The sequence below is a fragment of the Gobius niger genome (genome assembly GCF_951799975.1).
Source record: "Gobius niger genome assembly, chromosome: 22".
In the NCBI taxonomy this organism is placed as follows: Eukaryota; Metazoa; Chordata; class Actinopteri; order Gobiiformes; family Gobiidae; genus Gobius; species Gobius niger.
The window spans coordinates 5,606,359-5,619,333 of record NC_136873.1 but is presented as its reverse complement, the minus strand read 5'-3'; the positions used below and the strand labels follow the sequence as shown (position 1 = coordinate 5,619,333).

At 41.1% G+C, this 12,975-nt stretch overlaps 1 protein-coding gene across 1 annotated transcript in view; it reads right to left on the bottom strand.

Moving 5' to 3' along the window:
* The window catches only part of braf (B-Raf proto-oncogene, serine/threonine kinase), a 46,745-nt gene that overhangs the window by 33,069 nt on the left and 701 nt on the right, over positions 1-12,975 (bottom strand). The window contains exons 2-6 of the mRNA XM_079581246.1: positions 3,386-3,487; positions 3,019-3,279; positions 1,924-2,027; positions 1,359-1,461; positions 385-533 (exon numbers count right to left, since the gene is read on the bottom strand). Coding sequence (XP_079437372.1) covers positions 385-533; positions 1,359-1,461; positions 1,924-2,027; positions 3,019-3,279; positions 3,386-3,487 — 719 coding nt within the window. The remainder of the gene's footprint in view (positions 1-384; positions 534-1,358; positions 1,462-1,923; positions 2,028-3,018; positions 3,280-3,385; positions 3,488-12,975) is intronic.

Below are 12,975 nucleotides of genomic sequence, written 5' to 3'. Positions count from 1 at the left end.
ATGCGCAGCCCGTTCTCCGACTTTTCCGCTCCAGCGTCTCGTAGGAGGAAAAACACCATATTTGGGTGAAAGAGTCATCACGGGGCCCCTTAGCAGGACACGTGGATGTAAAATCTGTCAATATTTATGAATGAAAACTCGCGGGAAAGACGGACTTTCTACGCGGCGCAGCAGCTACTTCCTGGTTAGCTCCGCCTCGCAGACAAAACATCATAAAATAAACATCATGTAGGCTGAGTTTAGTCATTTTTATATCTGACATGAAAACTAAGATGTAAAGGGAGGAAAATAGATACAAATCTCCACTTCGAAAATCAATACTTTCACCTGCCGTGCCTCGCCTTAATGCTAATCTCCTGCCTGAGAGGAAAGGGAGGTCCTTACTCGAGCTGGTCGTAGTTGACACACATGAGGGGGACCTCGGTGCTGCAGCGCTGGTGGAACTTGTAGCCGCAGGTTTGGCAGCGGAAGCCTTGGAACAGCAGCTTTCGGCAGAAGTCGCAGAAGGCCAGAGTGAAAAAAGTCTTTCTCACCTGGACACAGCCGTGGGAAGAAACAAAAACACACAGGAGCTGTTATTTTATCTATCGTTATACCTCTCACAGAAAAACACAGTAGTACAATGGAGATGCAGTTTGCTTTTTGGTGAAGATGGAGGTATTTTTTTTAGCCCATGTAGGTTCCTCTAAGTCAGGTACAAAAATAGTTGATGGCATCCCGATCAAACATTAAATACATTCGAGTGAATGAAGGGATACAACTGATATTTATAGTTTTTGTATTTAAAAAGCTTTTTAATACTTGAACTGTGAAACATTCACTGTTTCTAAAAATAAAAAAAGTTTTAATACTCCTTTGCATTGACACAAAACACTGTCAATACTACTTTATAATCAATTATCAGAATTATTTTTATTATATTTTTATTAGGCCACAATCTAGTCTACGTTTTATGTTTTCAAAACTTATGCTGTCCTGCTTAATTCTTTGTCAGATGTTTTGATGAACAAACTGAGGAAATGTGCTTTCACTTTCCTTTCTGTCGCTGGAGCGCGTTTTTTTTTTACATCCTGAGCCAGTTGCGGCGGCTGTTTCCGAACATGTGGACAAACTTTACTAGGAATTCTGCAGTAAATTCTGCATGTAAAGGAGCGGTATACTCATGGGTACGCTTCTTTTAAACGAAGTTGTGAGCAAATAATTGGGTCAAACACACGAGCATTTTTAAGACCAGTTTACCATGGATTTAAGACAAGAGAGGCAGAATTTTGGGCTTTTTATGGCCTTAGATTTGGATTTTAGACTATTTAAGACCCCACGAACACCCTGGTATTGACTCAAGCAGAAAAGTCACTCACAAAGTTGTGTGTGGTGAGGGGCACGTTCTCCAGAACCTCCACATGGAGCTCCTCTCCGGTCAGCCAGGAGATGTCCGTGTCCCAGCCGATCGGCTTCTTCTCCCTGGGACAGACACAGCCAAAACAAGACAAATCCTTTTTTTTTTTCAACCAAACAGTCATGTGATATTTTGATCTTGTGCAGAGTTCAGTTATTCAGTTTGCTTTGTTTTGATTTTACTTTAGCTATTGGGCATTAGCCATTAGCATCACAAGAACTGTATTGTAGTGTTATTTTTTTTTATTTACTTCTCATACAGGGCGCTGCCATGTTGTTTTCCCTGACTTGGGCACGAGAGATCCAACCCAATTCTGACTTCCGAGGTCCAGAAGAATGCTGCGTCACGTTTATGTTAAAAATAGAACGTGAACAGGAAGTGGTCATGACCCTACACTGGCCAACAGGAACATTCCGCGCACAGACCGTATTTGCCAAACCGGGGCCGAGCCAAGCATCGTCCCACTAAAGTCACCTCACCTGTGATCGAGGTTACATTAGTGCGTGTACAGTAGGGGGCGCTCTTACCCGTCCTGAATCCGGTAGACCGCACAGCACTCCGGGATCAGGCCCCGCATCATCAGAGCCTTCTTCAGGGAATCTCTCACCGTCATCCCACAGCGAGCCGGGACCTGGGGCGAGACACAATCAGCGGTGGAACATAGAAAACAAAAAGATCCCGGAGCGTCCTACAGGCAACGCCGTAGCTACCATTGAGGTCACTGAGGTCTTAGTAAAATGTTTTTTTTTTTAACTCATTGAATCCTTTACTGTGCAAATGAATGTTGTGAACACGCACTTATACTTTTTAGAATCATAATTTAATCTAAAGTCATTTAAAATCTTTAAGAGGGCGGTCTCGGTGCTGTGGTTTACCCTAAAGCCGGACTAGAATTTCTCAAGGACATTATGTGCAGCAATAAAATCATTAAGTTGGATAAAGTAGTATAACACTTCACGTAACCATATTTAAATAGGGAAAACGTGGAAGAGCTTGGTAGCTTCTATCTTGACCTGTTTTGGAGCTATAGAGGAGAGAGGGAGAGGCTAAATGCTAACGCCGTCTGCGCTGTGTTTACGTGATTGAAGGCACGGGTGAAGATCAGACAGGTCCTAAAGAACTCGTCAAAGCTAAGGTTAGAACATATCTCAGTATGTAAAAACGGTGGCCTATTCCTTTAAAATCTTTACAGTCCAAATTGCTCTTCTTCAACAGGGGCCTCACCACCGCCCTTTTAAACGCAGCAGGGAAGACCCCCGTCTGAAGAGAGCAATTCATCATGTTTAGAAGCTCGTCTCTAAAAGATCCATAAAATCCATAAAATGCTCTCTTCAGACGGGGGTCTTCCCTGCTGCGTTTAAAAAGGCGGGCCTCACTGAGGAGAAAATTTTATCAAGCATCTAATGCAGGCTAGCTGATACCATAGAAATGCGCTAGCCTTGCATTAGCCTAGCGCCACGAAACTCTTCAAATATAAGAACTGCTTGAATTACAAAAAAAAATATCTCCAGAAATCAGCAACACTCTGGATAACTAGGAAATGAGGCCCTATGTCAAAAATCCTGAAATATCCCTTTAAGGCAATGGGAAAAAAACATATGTGAAGTAAAGGCCTCACTGACCACGGTGCGCTGCTTGTTGGGCAGGAACACCCGGACGATGGGCTTCTGCGGGGAGCGAGGGTTGCCCCGCGCGGCGTCGCAGGGCGTCGGCAGCACGTGCAAAGTGTTGGGCTGAAAACTGTGCCCGCACGGCTCCCGCAGGTCCAGGATGCTGGTGTTCGTGGGAGAGGAGGACAGGTCCGTGCCGTTCCCCATGGCCTCCAGCAACTGCTGCTCCCGCTGCTGTAGGGCATCCAGCTTACTCGTGTACTCCTCGTAGGCCTAAAAGAGAGACCAGGGTTTAGAAGTGGTGGAAGGGCCCTGGATTAGTTCCTCTAAACCCAGACGTGGAGCTTTTGAATAAGTGGTACTACATGAGTCCGTTTACCTCTAAGTAGATGGACGGGGGGTTGTGTTCTCCTCCGAACTTGTCGAGCAGAGCCTCCAGATGCTCCTGGGTCAGTTTGATCATCTGCTTTATGTTCCAAATCTGACAGAGGAAGAGAAAAAAACAGCATTTAACTCTGGCTTGATCAAAGGGTTCCACAATTTTGGATGACAATCTACAATACGATGCAATGTATTCCAATGCACAAAGTGTTACACAATGATTTTCCATTATAACAAACTGATTTTTACATCGAATTAATGAAATAAATTCTTATTTTTAAGTGTAAATCCAAGGCAGATCTTTGTCTAGCACACTTAAGAAATAAAATACATCAACAGTATACAATCGAAAAGATTATAGCAATAAACAAAAATAAAAGAAATTCACATGACAAAAAGTGGAATGGGATGTTATGGGACTGATGTGTGCGAACATTTTGAATTTCCTAATGTACACGATGTAATTAATGTCTTATGTTTATTCAGTGGTTCTCAAACTTTGAAGCGCTAGTGGGACGGGTGTGGGTTTTAAAATCAAACCTGCAACAAACCAGCTGCCCCAGGACTACCATCCCAAATTCCAACAAATTTAGATCAACAATTTAAAGATGAATTAATATAAGACAATCAATAAACACTCCAAACAAGATAAAAATGTGTATGAGGATGAACAGAACAAAGGAAGACTGGTGGAGTGCCCATTCTTTGAGAGCCACTGCAAAATATAAAATATAATGTAAAATATAATGTAATAATGTAAATATAATGTAAAATGTTATGTAAAAAATAATATGGAATTGATGCAAAATATGTCAAGGACTTGTATGACTTGTATGTCTTGTCTTTGTCTTGTCCTGTCTTAGTCTGGAATTATCTTTCTGTGAAATGTATTGTGATTTTGGTATTGTTGTGTTATTTATGTTTTTCTTTTATTCAATGTCTACTGTGACTGTGTCTATGTCTGAGGTGAATGAATGAATAAATTTAAAAAAATGAAATAATAAAGGGCAAGTTGAGGTTCCAAAATTAATAAATTAAATATAAATCAGTCCGATGTTGATTAAAAAAAGCGGAAATGGCATTTTGAAAGTCTGGCTCACGGGTACACATCCACATCTGTAGATGGGTCCACGGGTGCGGCACTGTTAATAATAATAAATAAAGGATGTGTCAATAAAGTAAGCCTTAACCTTAAACTGGTCCTTGTGAAAAATTGGGATGATACAAAAGTTTGGTGGCTTCCTCTTTGATCGTTTGTTATCAAAAAATCTAGCGTCCACCTTATTCCTACACCCCATGAGCCCTAGCGTAAAGTATGGGAGGGACTTCAGGTGTGACCGGGATCGCTGTTGGTTTCGAGACGTAAACTATGTAGGAACAGGACGAGCTGTCACAGCTAAAAACAAAACTACGAGCTGTGATTAGCTGCTCACAATAACGTTATGACTGAAAATCACTCCATCGAATGTTTTCTGCCCCATGGCAGTGTTGGCCAAGTAGTCTCCACCTAACGTCTGTGGATATCTTCTGCGATCTTTCACAAAGACTTTACTCTGGTGTGGCACTTTAGGCTTAGGGAACGGATTGTCAGCAACACTTTTTGTTTCATGTTGATTGAAAATGTGAAGATCTCCACGGATATTTGATCAGATTAAAACTGAGCCACAGTCTGTTGATGAGCCTCATTACATGTGCCGTATTTACGCGGAAACACACCATGTCCAGGGTTTCCCAAGCATCTATGGTGCACCGCCACAGAATCCACACCGGCCAACACATACTGGCTTCTAAACTTCAGTTCTCCTTTCAGCAAAAGGTAAACACTTGAAAGTAACGTTATCTCAACAGCTACGTATAAAAATTATTGTTATTATTATATTATTATTTCCGCGACAAATACAACAGTTCATCACGCTGCAGGTGGTTCATGGACAAGCGGGAGGGCATCCTTAATGATTGTTTTTTCTCGATCACGCCATTTTTGTAGTGGTCTAGTGTAATAATCTAAATCATAACTGAATTTCGATTAATTGCACGGCTTTGGACTAAAACTCTATATGCTGCACTAATTCTCTGTTGCACTGGTTTAATAGGGTTGTTTGGAGGATGAGCAACATCACGATGGAGAGTCACCATCGTGAGGCCACGCCCCCTCCTGTCAGAAACACGCACTGGTCTTCTGTAGGCCTTGTAAACCTACAAACTTTGCAGGGATTGCACTGTAAATAAAATCACCGATAGGACTAATATACACGCTAGTGTCAGTACCTGCCAGAAGCCGTGATGTGTAGCCGTAATTATTAAAGTAAAGACGCAGCTGCTCTGTTTCTGACGCGCGGGGCTCTCTCTCTCTCTGCAGCTCAGAGTTTACCAGCGCGTGGTTTTGCTTTGCTGCGTACGGAAACTTAAACCGTTTTAAAATGACGAGTTGGCTCTCACATCGGAGCTAGATGAGTGCGCGGATTATTCTCACGAAGAACTGAGAGAGGAAAGAGAGGAGAGAGAAAGAGGCGGTGCAGGAGGTACGAGGTTACGAGCTCATGGACCGGGCGGCGCGTGGAGCGGCTTCAAAAACGTAAGCTACGACGCAAACTTCTAAATATCAATCAATCAATCCAATTTTATTTGTATAGCGCCCAACAACAACCAGAAGGTGCCCAGAGCGCTTTCCAGGATAAAAACACGAATCATAGTAGAAAACAATAAATACAAAAACACATAAAAACAGCAGTGGAGTCGGTGGCTATGTATCGAAAGCTTTCCTGAAAAAATGTGTCTTCAACTGTGATTTAAAAACACTCAACTCAGTGATGTTTCGAAGCTGGACCGGAAGTGCGTTCCACAGCTTTGGGCCTTGTGCGGCAAATGACCGGCCTCCAAACTTTTTGTATTTGAACTTGGGAGTGACGAGGGAGGTGTGATCAGAGGAGCGCAGAGTTCTGGCTGGTTCGTAGACCGTTACTAATTCGGCGAGGTCGGCCGGGGCCATACCGTTGATGGTCTTGAAAACAAACATCAGGACCTTAAAGTCCACCCTAAACGCCACCGGGAGCCAGTGGAGAGCGCGGAGGACTGGGCTGATGTGTGAGCGTCTGGAGCCAGTGGAGAGAGCGGAGGACTGGGGTGATGTGTGAGCGTCTGGAGGTGTTGGAGAGGAGACGAGCTGCTGTGTTTTGTACCAGTTGAAGTCGATTGAGGAGTGATTGGTTCAGTCCTGTGTAGAGGGCGTTACAGTCGTCTATCCTCGAGCTGACGAAGGCATGGACGGCCTTTTCCAGGTCAGCTCGGGACAAGAAAGACTTGATCTTACTCAGTAGCCTTAGCTGGTAAAAGCTTGCTTTCACAACTGCACCTATCTGTTTATAATATTGTCCCGTTCACCCACTGTTTCTTAAACATTACGTTAAAACTGAGCAAATGCAATTTGTATTAATTTGTATTAGTGTGATAAGAGCCTTGGAGTTGACGCTCTGAATAAGTCGTTCTCCTCTCAGACTTTACGTACGAGTTTTAACACATTTCTTTTGCAAAAGTCGTGTTCCATGACTCTGTTCAGATCATGCTTAGTATAGAGCCATTTATCTGCAATCTCACATTTTCCTAACATACATAGTAATATGCAGCATATATATAGGCTATGTAAATGTCTTTAAAAAAATGCTTATAATGAAAAATGGACGATATCATCGTCCATCACGATGGTTCACTGTAAACATAGTCAACGGCCAATTAAGGGAACATCGCCCAACCCTACTAAACATATTTATATTTGTGGTCCATAGTGTGGCACAATGTCGAAAAGTTAAAGGGGTAGGGATACTTTTTCAACCCATTGTAAGTAACCGCCACAATACTATTAGGAAATAAAACATAGCACAGCACAGTCGTTGAGTATTTTGGACATGGCCTGGTGTGTCTATGGACTTAACCATCTCCATTTAAAGCAGTACTAAGTAACTCTTGCCCCTAGAGGCCATAAGCGCAACTGCAGGTGTTGTAGCAAGTTACGAGTTTTTAACTTATTCATTGTCTGTGAGAGTAAATACTACGCTGACAGGAAAGGCGAAGGGAGAGAGGGATATTGTTCATCCAATTACACAATGGAAATATTTTTTTTTCACTCAAACGTGGCTGTAAATACTGTTTAAAGTGACGCTAGCCCGCAGTTAGCTTTGCCTGCTAGCATGTTAGCTTCTTCTTCGTGATAGTGTGTATTGGTGGCTCCAGTCATGGTTTTCTGTCCAGAGACACCAGGGGGAGATGAAAGACCCTCCAATCATCCCATAAACACTTGTATCACCCCCACAGGGACTACGAGGAGGATTTATTAAGGTAAACACGTTACTTAGTACTGCTTTAACATATTTATAAATACACCAAGTGACACTCAAGAGACAGATCACAAAATTAAGACTTGGAAAATGATGGTTATTATGTGCAATGGAGAAAAAAAATGACATTGAGTGAAAAAAAATAATAATAAAAGAGCAGAAGTAAAATTCTGATATAGCTCTCTTAAACATGTAGCCACTTTGCTCAAGGAAATGTAAATGTGTAACTAACTACTAACCAATCTGCTGTGCAAAAGTCAGTCTTTAAACCAGGGGTTCTCAACCTGGGGGTTGGGACCCACTCGGGGGTCGCGAGACAAATTTGGGGGGTCGCCAGAGCATATAGACAAAATATATATTTTAGTAATATTATTATTATTATTATGGTGTCGTAGCATACATGCTATTTTACCAGGGTGCTATTATTTGTTTTAATTTAATTCATTTTTGTTTTAGCAATTGTTTTTTCTTTGTTTTTTAAGAGTTATATAGGTTAACCTCTTAACTCCCGCCTGAACCGAGAGGATCTTTTTCCTCAAGTCATTGGATTTTCTTTCCATCATTTTTTTGTTGGGTATTTTTTTGTAACTTTTTTGTTTTTTTGTAACTTTTTCATAATTTTTTTGTCAATTTTTTATCAAATTTTTGTAGTTTTTTTGTCACATTTTTGTAATTTTTTGTCAAATTTTTATCACACTTTTATCACACTTTTGTCATTTTTTTGTCATTTTTTGTCACATTTTTTGTCACATTTTTGTCATTTTTTTGTCATTTTTTGTCACATTTTTGTCACATTTTTGTCATTTTTTCGTAATTTTTTCGTAATTTTTTTGACAATTTCTTGTGACATTTTTGCCACTTTTTCATAAATTTTTCGTCACTTTTTTGTCAATGTTTTCTCACTTTTTTGTCACATTTCCATCATTGTTTTCGTCTCAGTTCTGTGGCTATTTTCACACCATTTTTCCAGAAGCTTTTGGATTGGGGTAAAGCCAAACTGGAGAAAATGTGCTCGGTTCAGGTGGGAGTCAAGGGGTTAATGTCCCTGTTTTTCCCATGGTCTGACCCGGGTGGGGGTCACGATCCTAATTAACTGTTACAATGGGGGTCGCGGCTCTAAAAGGTTGAGAACCACTGCTATAAACCATCATGTGGAAAATGCCTTGTAGTCGTAGTCGTCAAATCAAAGTACTCATATCGGTTTTTAGAAAAAGTGGTATCGGTGCATCCCTCCGCTAATCGCAATTATTGTGTCCAAGATAATCATGAGACAACGTTTCATGTATCGCAATACTTTAATGGGCGACCCGGGCGCTCGTGCTTCACAGCGAGATGGTCCCGAGTTCGATCGCTGGTCAGACGGGGCCTTTTCTTTGGTGGAGTTTTCATAATCTCCGTGTCTGCGTTGACCTACGGGTACTCCGGTTTCCCTCCAGCCAGGTGTTTCTGACCATTAGCCTGGCTCCACATCTGGAGAGATGGGTCTCGAGTCTACGCTAGCTGCCCACTACAGCTACAGGTCGCCTCAGCGGCACTGAGGATGGGTCAAATGCATAATATAAAGCAGGGGTCACCAACCTTTTTTCAGTTGAGGGCTACTTTAAGAGCATTAAGTTGTCCGAGGGCAACCAGTAAAAAATAAATCCTAAAGACTTAAAGCAGTACTAAGTAACTATTCCCCCTAGAGGCCATAAGCGCAACTGCAGGTGTAGTAGCAAGTTACGATTTTTTAATTTATTAATTGTCTTGGAGAGTAAATACTACGCTGACAGGAAAGGCGAAGGGAGAGAGAGTTACTGTGCATCCAATTATACAATGGAAATATTTTTTTTCACTCAAACTTGGCTGTAAATACTGTTTAAAGTGACGTTAGCCCGCAGTTAGCTTTGCCCGTTAGCATGTTAGCTTCTTCTTCGTGATTCCATTAGTGTGTATTGGTGACTCCGGTCCGGTGGCAGTCAAGTTGCAAACATGGTTTTCTGTCCAGAGACACCAGGGGGAGATGAAAGACCTTCCAATTATCCCATAAACACTTGTATCACTCCCACAGGGACTACGGAAAGGATTTATTAAGGTAAACACGTTACTTAGTACTGCTTTAAACGTACACTGTTCACTTATAGGATATTGACCCCACATTATATTAAAATAGCTTTATTTTAAACTCATACAGAGTCAGAAATAACAGAAATAACTGTAATTTTAAGAATCAGACTCAAGAAACTGAAGTGTTTTACACCTCAGAAAAAGTCCCCAGGGCTACTGGGCATGCCCCAAAGGGCCCCTTGGTGCCCGCGGGCCCCACGTTGGTGACCCCTGATATAAAGGTTATTACATTAGTGCATTTGACCTTTTAGTGATCCAGCGGCTGTACGGGTGGCTTGCCGGGCGCCTTTACTTTCCATCACGGTGGCCTCTACGACACTCCAGGATCAATTGATTTTTAAGGATTTTTGGTAGGTTTTCTCTGCTGATGGAACCATCTCCATGGTTACTCATACCATGGAGGGATGGAAAGTAAAGGCTCCATGCTAACCACCCAATACAGTCGTACATGGACTAATGTCAAGGTTTTTTCCCGCATAAAAAGCTCCACAATGGCTGCAGTTCCTTTTAATATTGAATAATACTACTTGTGTACAGTATCGCTATTGTTTTTAGCCTTTGTGCATCACAAATATTTATCGTGACTGAAGCTTATCGTCACAGCTTAAAGGCACACTGCGTAACATTTTGGACTATACTGTTGCTATAGATACAGACGCATTTCTGGAATCGCCCATATATGGTCATTTTTTAAAACAGTTAAGGGGGAAAACAATTTTGAAAAAATGTAGATTTTCTCTAATTATTCAAAAACTACTGTAACAAATGCTGAATTATGTATATAGTTTTGTACTAAATAAAGATACAAAGACATGGGGAGGAGCAAAGTGGTTCAACAGCCCATAAATACATTAAAAAAACGGAGAATGCTAACATGATGCTACATGTTAGCATCGGGCTATTGCTAACGGTTAGCTAGCGCGAGCTACAACTGCCGTTTTTTCACTTCTACTGATCAATCTGCTGTGAGAAAACATCCATATGGGCCTAATTTAGACTTGACTTTATTTGTATGTGATAAATGAGTTAGTTTAAGCTAAAAAGAGTGGAAAATTGTGTTTCTCTAAAGATTCTATTTTCCCCCATGGCGAGGCCACGCCCCCTTCTATGACGAGATGCCGACTGTATCTATCTGTACAAAACATGCTCCTAATGACCAGCTCCACACAGTACATGCTGTTACTGCAGTGAGAAAGCAAAGAATGGATTTGGATGGGAACCTAACCTGTTTAAATCTCAAATTCTGCTGACTTTAGTCAACATCTCCATGGAAACGAGCTGGAGACGTACCCACTCCCGGTAAAGTCATGTCATGTCTGAGGAGAGCTGAGCCGCTCACAGCAAAATCACATGTTTGCTTGAGGTATTTTTCAATGCTGAAAATATCTGTCATAAAATAAAGCTTGTATTTCAATTTATTTTTGGGGGTAAAATTATACGCGGTGTGGCTTTAAAGGAACAGGCCACCGTTTTTACATACTGAGATATGTTCTTACCTTAGCTTTGACGAGTTCTTTAGGACCTGTCTGGTCTTCAATCACGTAAACACAGCGCAGACGGCGTTAGCATTTAGCCTCTCCCTCTCTCCTCTATAGCTCCAAAACAGGTCAAGATAGAAGCTACCAAGCTCTTCCACGTTTTCCCTGTTTAAATATGGTTACGTGAAGTGTTCCACTACAAAGTATAATCACACAAAATTAAACAATGTGGATTTTCTAAGCGGATAAAAGGGGGAACTATATTGTAAGGCATAATAATACCAGGAGTAGCTTGGCATCCGCACAGTAAAGTGAAGATTACTGCGCATTTCGAACTACTCCTGGTATTATTACGCCTTACAATATAGTTCCCCCTTTTATCCGCTTAGAAAATCCACATTGTTTAATTTTGTGTAATTATACTTTGTAGTGGAACACTTCACGTAACCATATTTAAATAGGGAAAACGTGGAAGAGCTTGGTAGCTTCTATCTTGACCTGTTTTGGAGCTATAGAGGAGAGAGGGAGAGGCTAAATGCTAACGCTAATGCTAATGCTGTGTTTACGTGACTGAAGGCACGGGTGAAGATCAGACAGGTCCTAAAGAACTCGTCAAAGCTAAGGTAAGAACATATCTCAGTATGTAAAAACGGTGGCCTATTCCTTTAAGTACATTCATACACTGTAAATTCCGATTGAGGTGGCAACATGAAATAAAGTGTTATAATTACTAGGAGACCTGAAATTTTCAGCATTTACCCACTATTCCATGTAAGAAGTACATTTTCAAGAGAAAATTGTGATTAATTGCTTGTTGCAACATGTTTCCGCTCCAATAACAGGGTTTTGCCAGTACTGACTAACTTTACATGATGCCAGTAATGATTATTTGTCGTCCTGTCGTGCTATACTTTAGCTCAATCTAAAGTATCCATTATAAGATTCTGTCCCATTTACTAGGATTTATCAGTTTTTTATATAATATAGGCTTAACATTGGCTTGACTTGCTTTTCTCTTTACCCAGCACATGGTTTTAGAATATTCCATTAACCAGCACTAAGCATAATAGTACAGGTTAAGGCCATATTTAAGTAACAAAAGTAATCAGTACTCGGAATTCCCAGTTGTCAGTACTAACATGTCGAGTAATCAGAACTTGTATCATAAGGAGTACTGTGAAAGCCGTCTTAATCATACTAGCGTTTACTAGTAATCATGGCTTAACATCGGATGTAATAATTATGCATCGGGTTTACAACTTATCCCAAGTAAGCGCAATGAGTTGGCATTTACAGTGTATTAGTCAACCAATGATAATGTAAAATACAGGAATTATTCTACGCATAAAAGCATTTGGAGACACTACAGTGGCCCGGCAACAAAAGTAGTTTGTCGGGTCTACTTTTTTATGTTTTCAGCTGATTTTAGTCCGGTTTGCTGGATCTCAACGACACATGAAAACATTCAGAACTCCATTTGAGTGAAGTTGTCCACAGGTTATGCAAAGAGAGGAGCACCACCTTCCAACATCAGCAGGTGAAACGCAGCGTTTTGCCTAAATCGGGAAGATTATAATTAAAAGTGAAGTTTTACACATTTACAAAGGCTGTGTTGCAAAAAAAAAAAAAAAATGACTAGCCTTTTATCAGCCCTTTATAAAAGAACCGGGCGA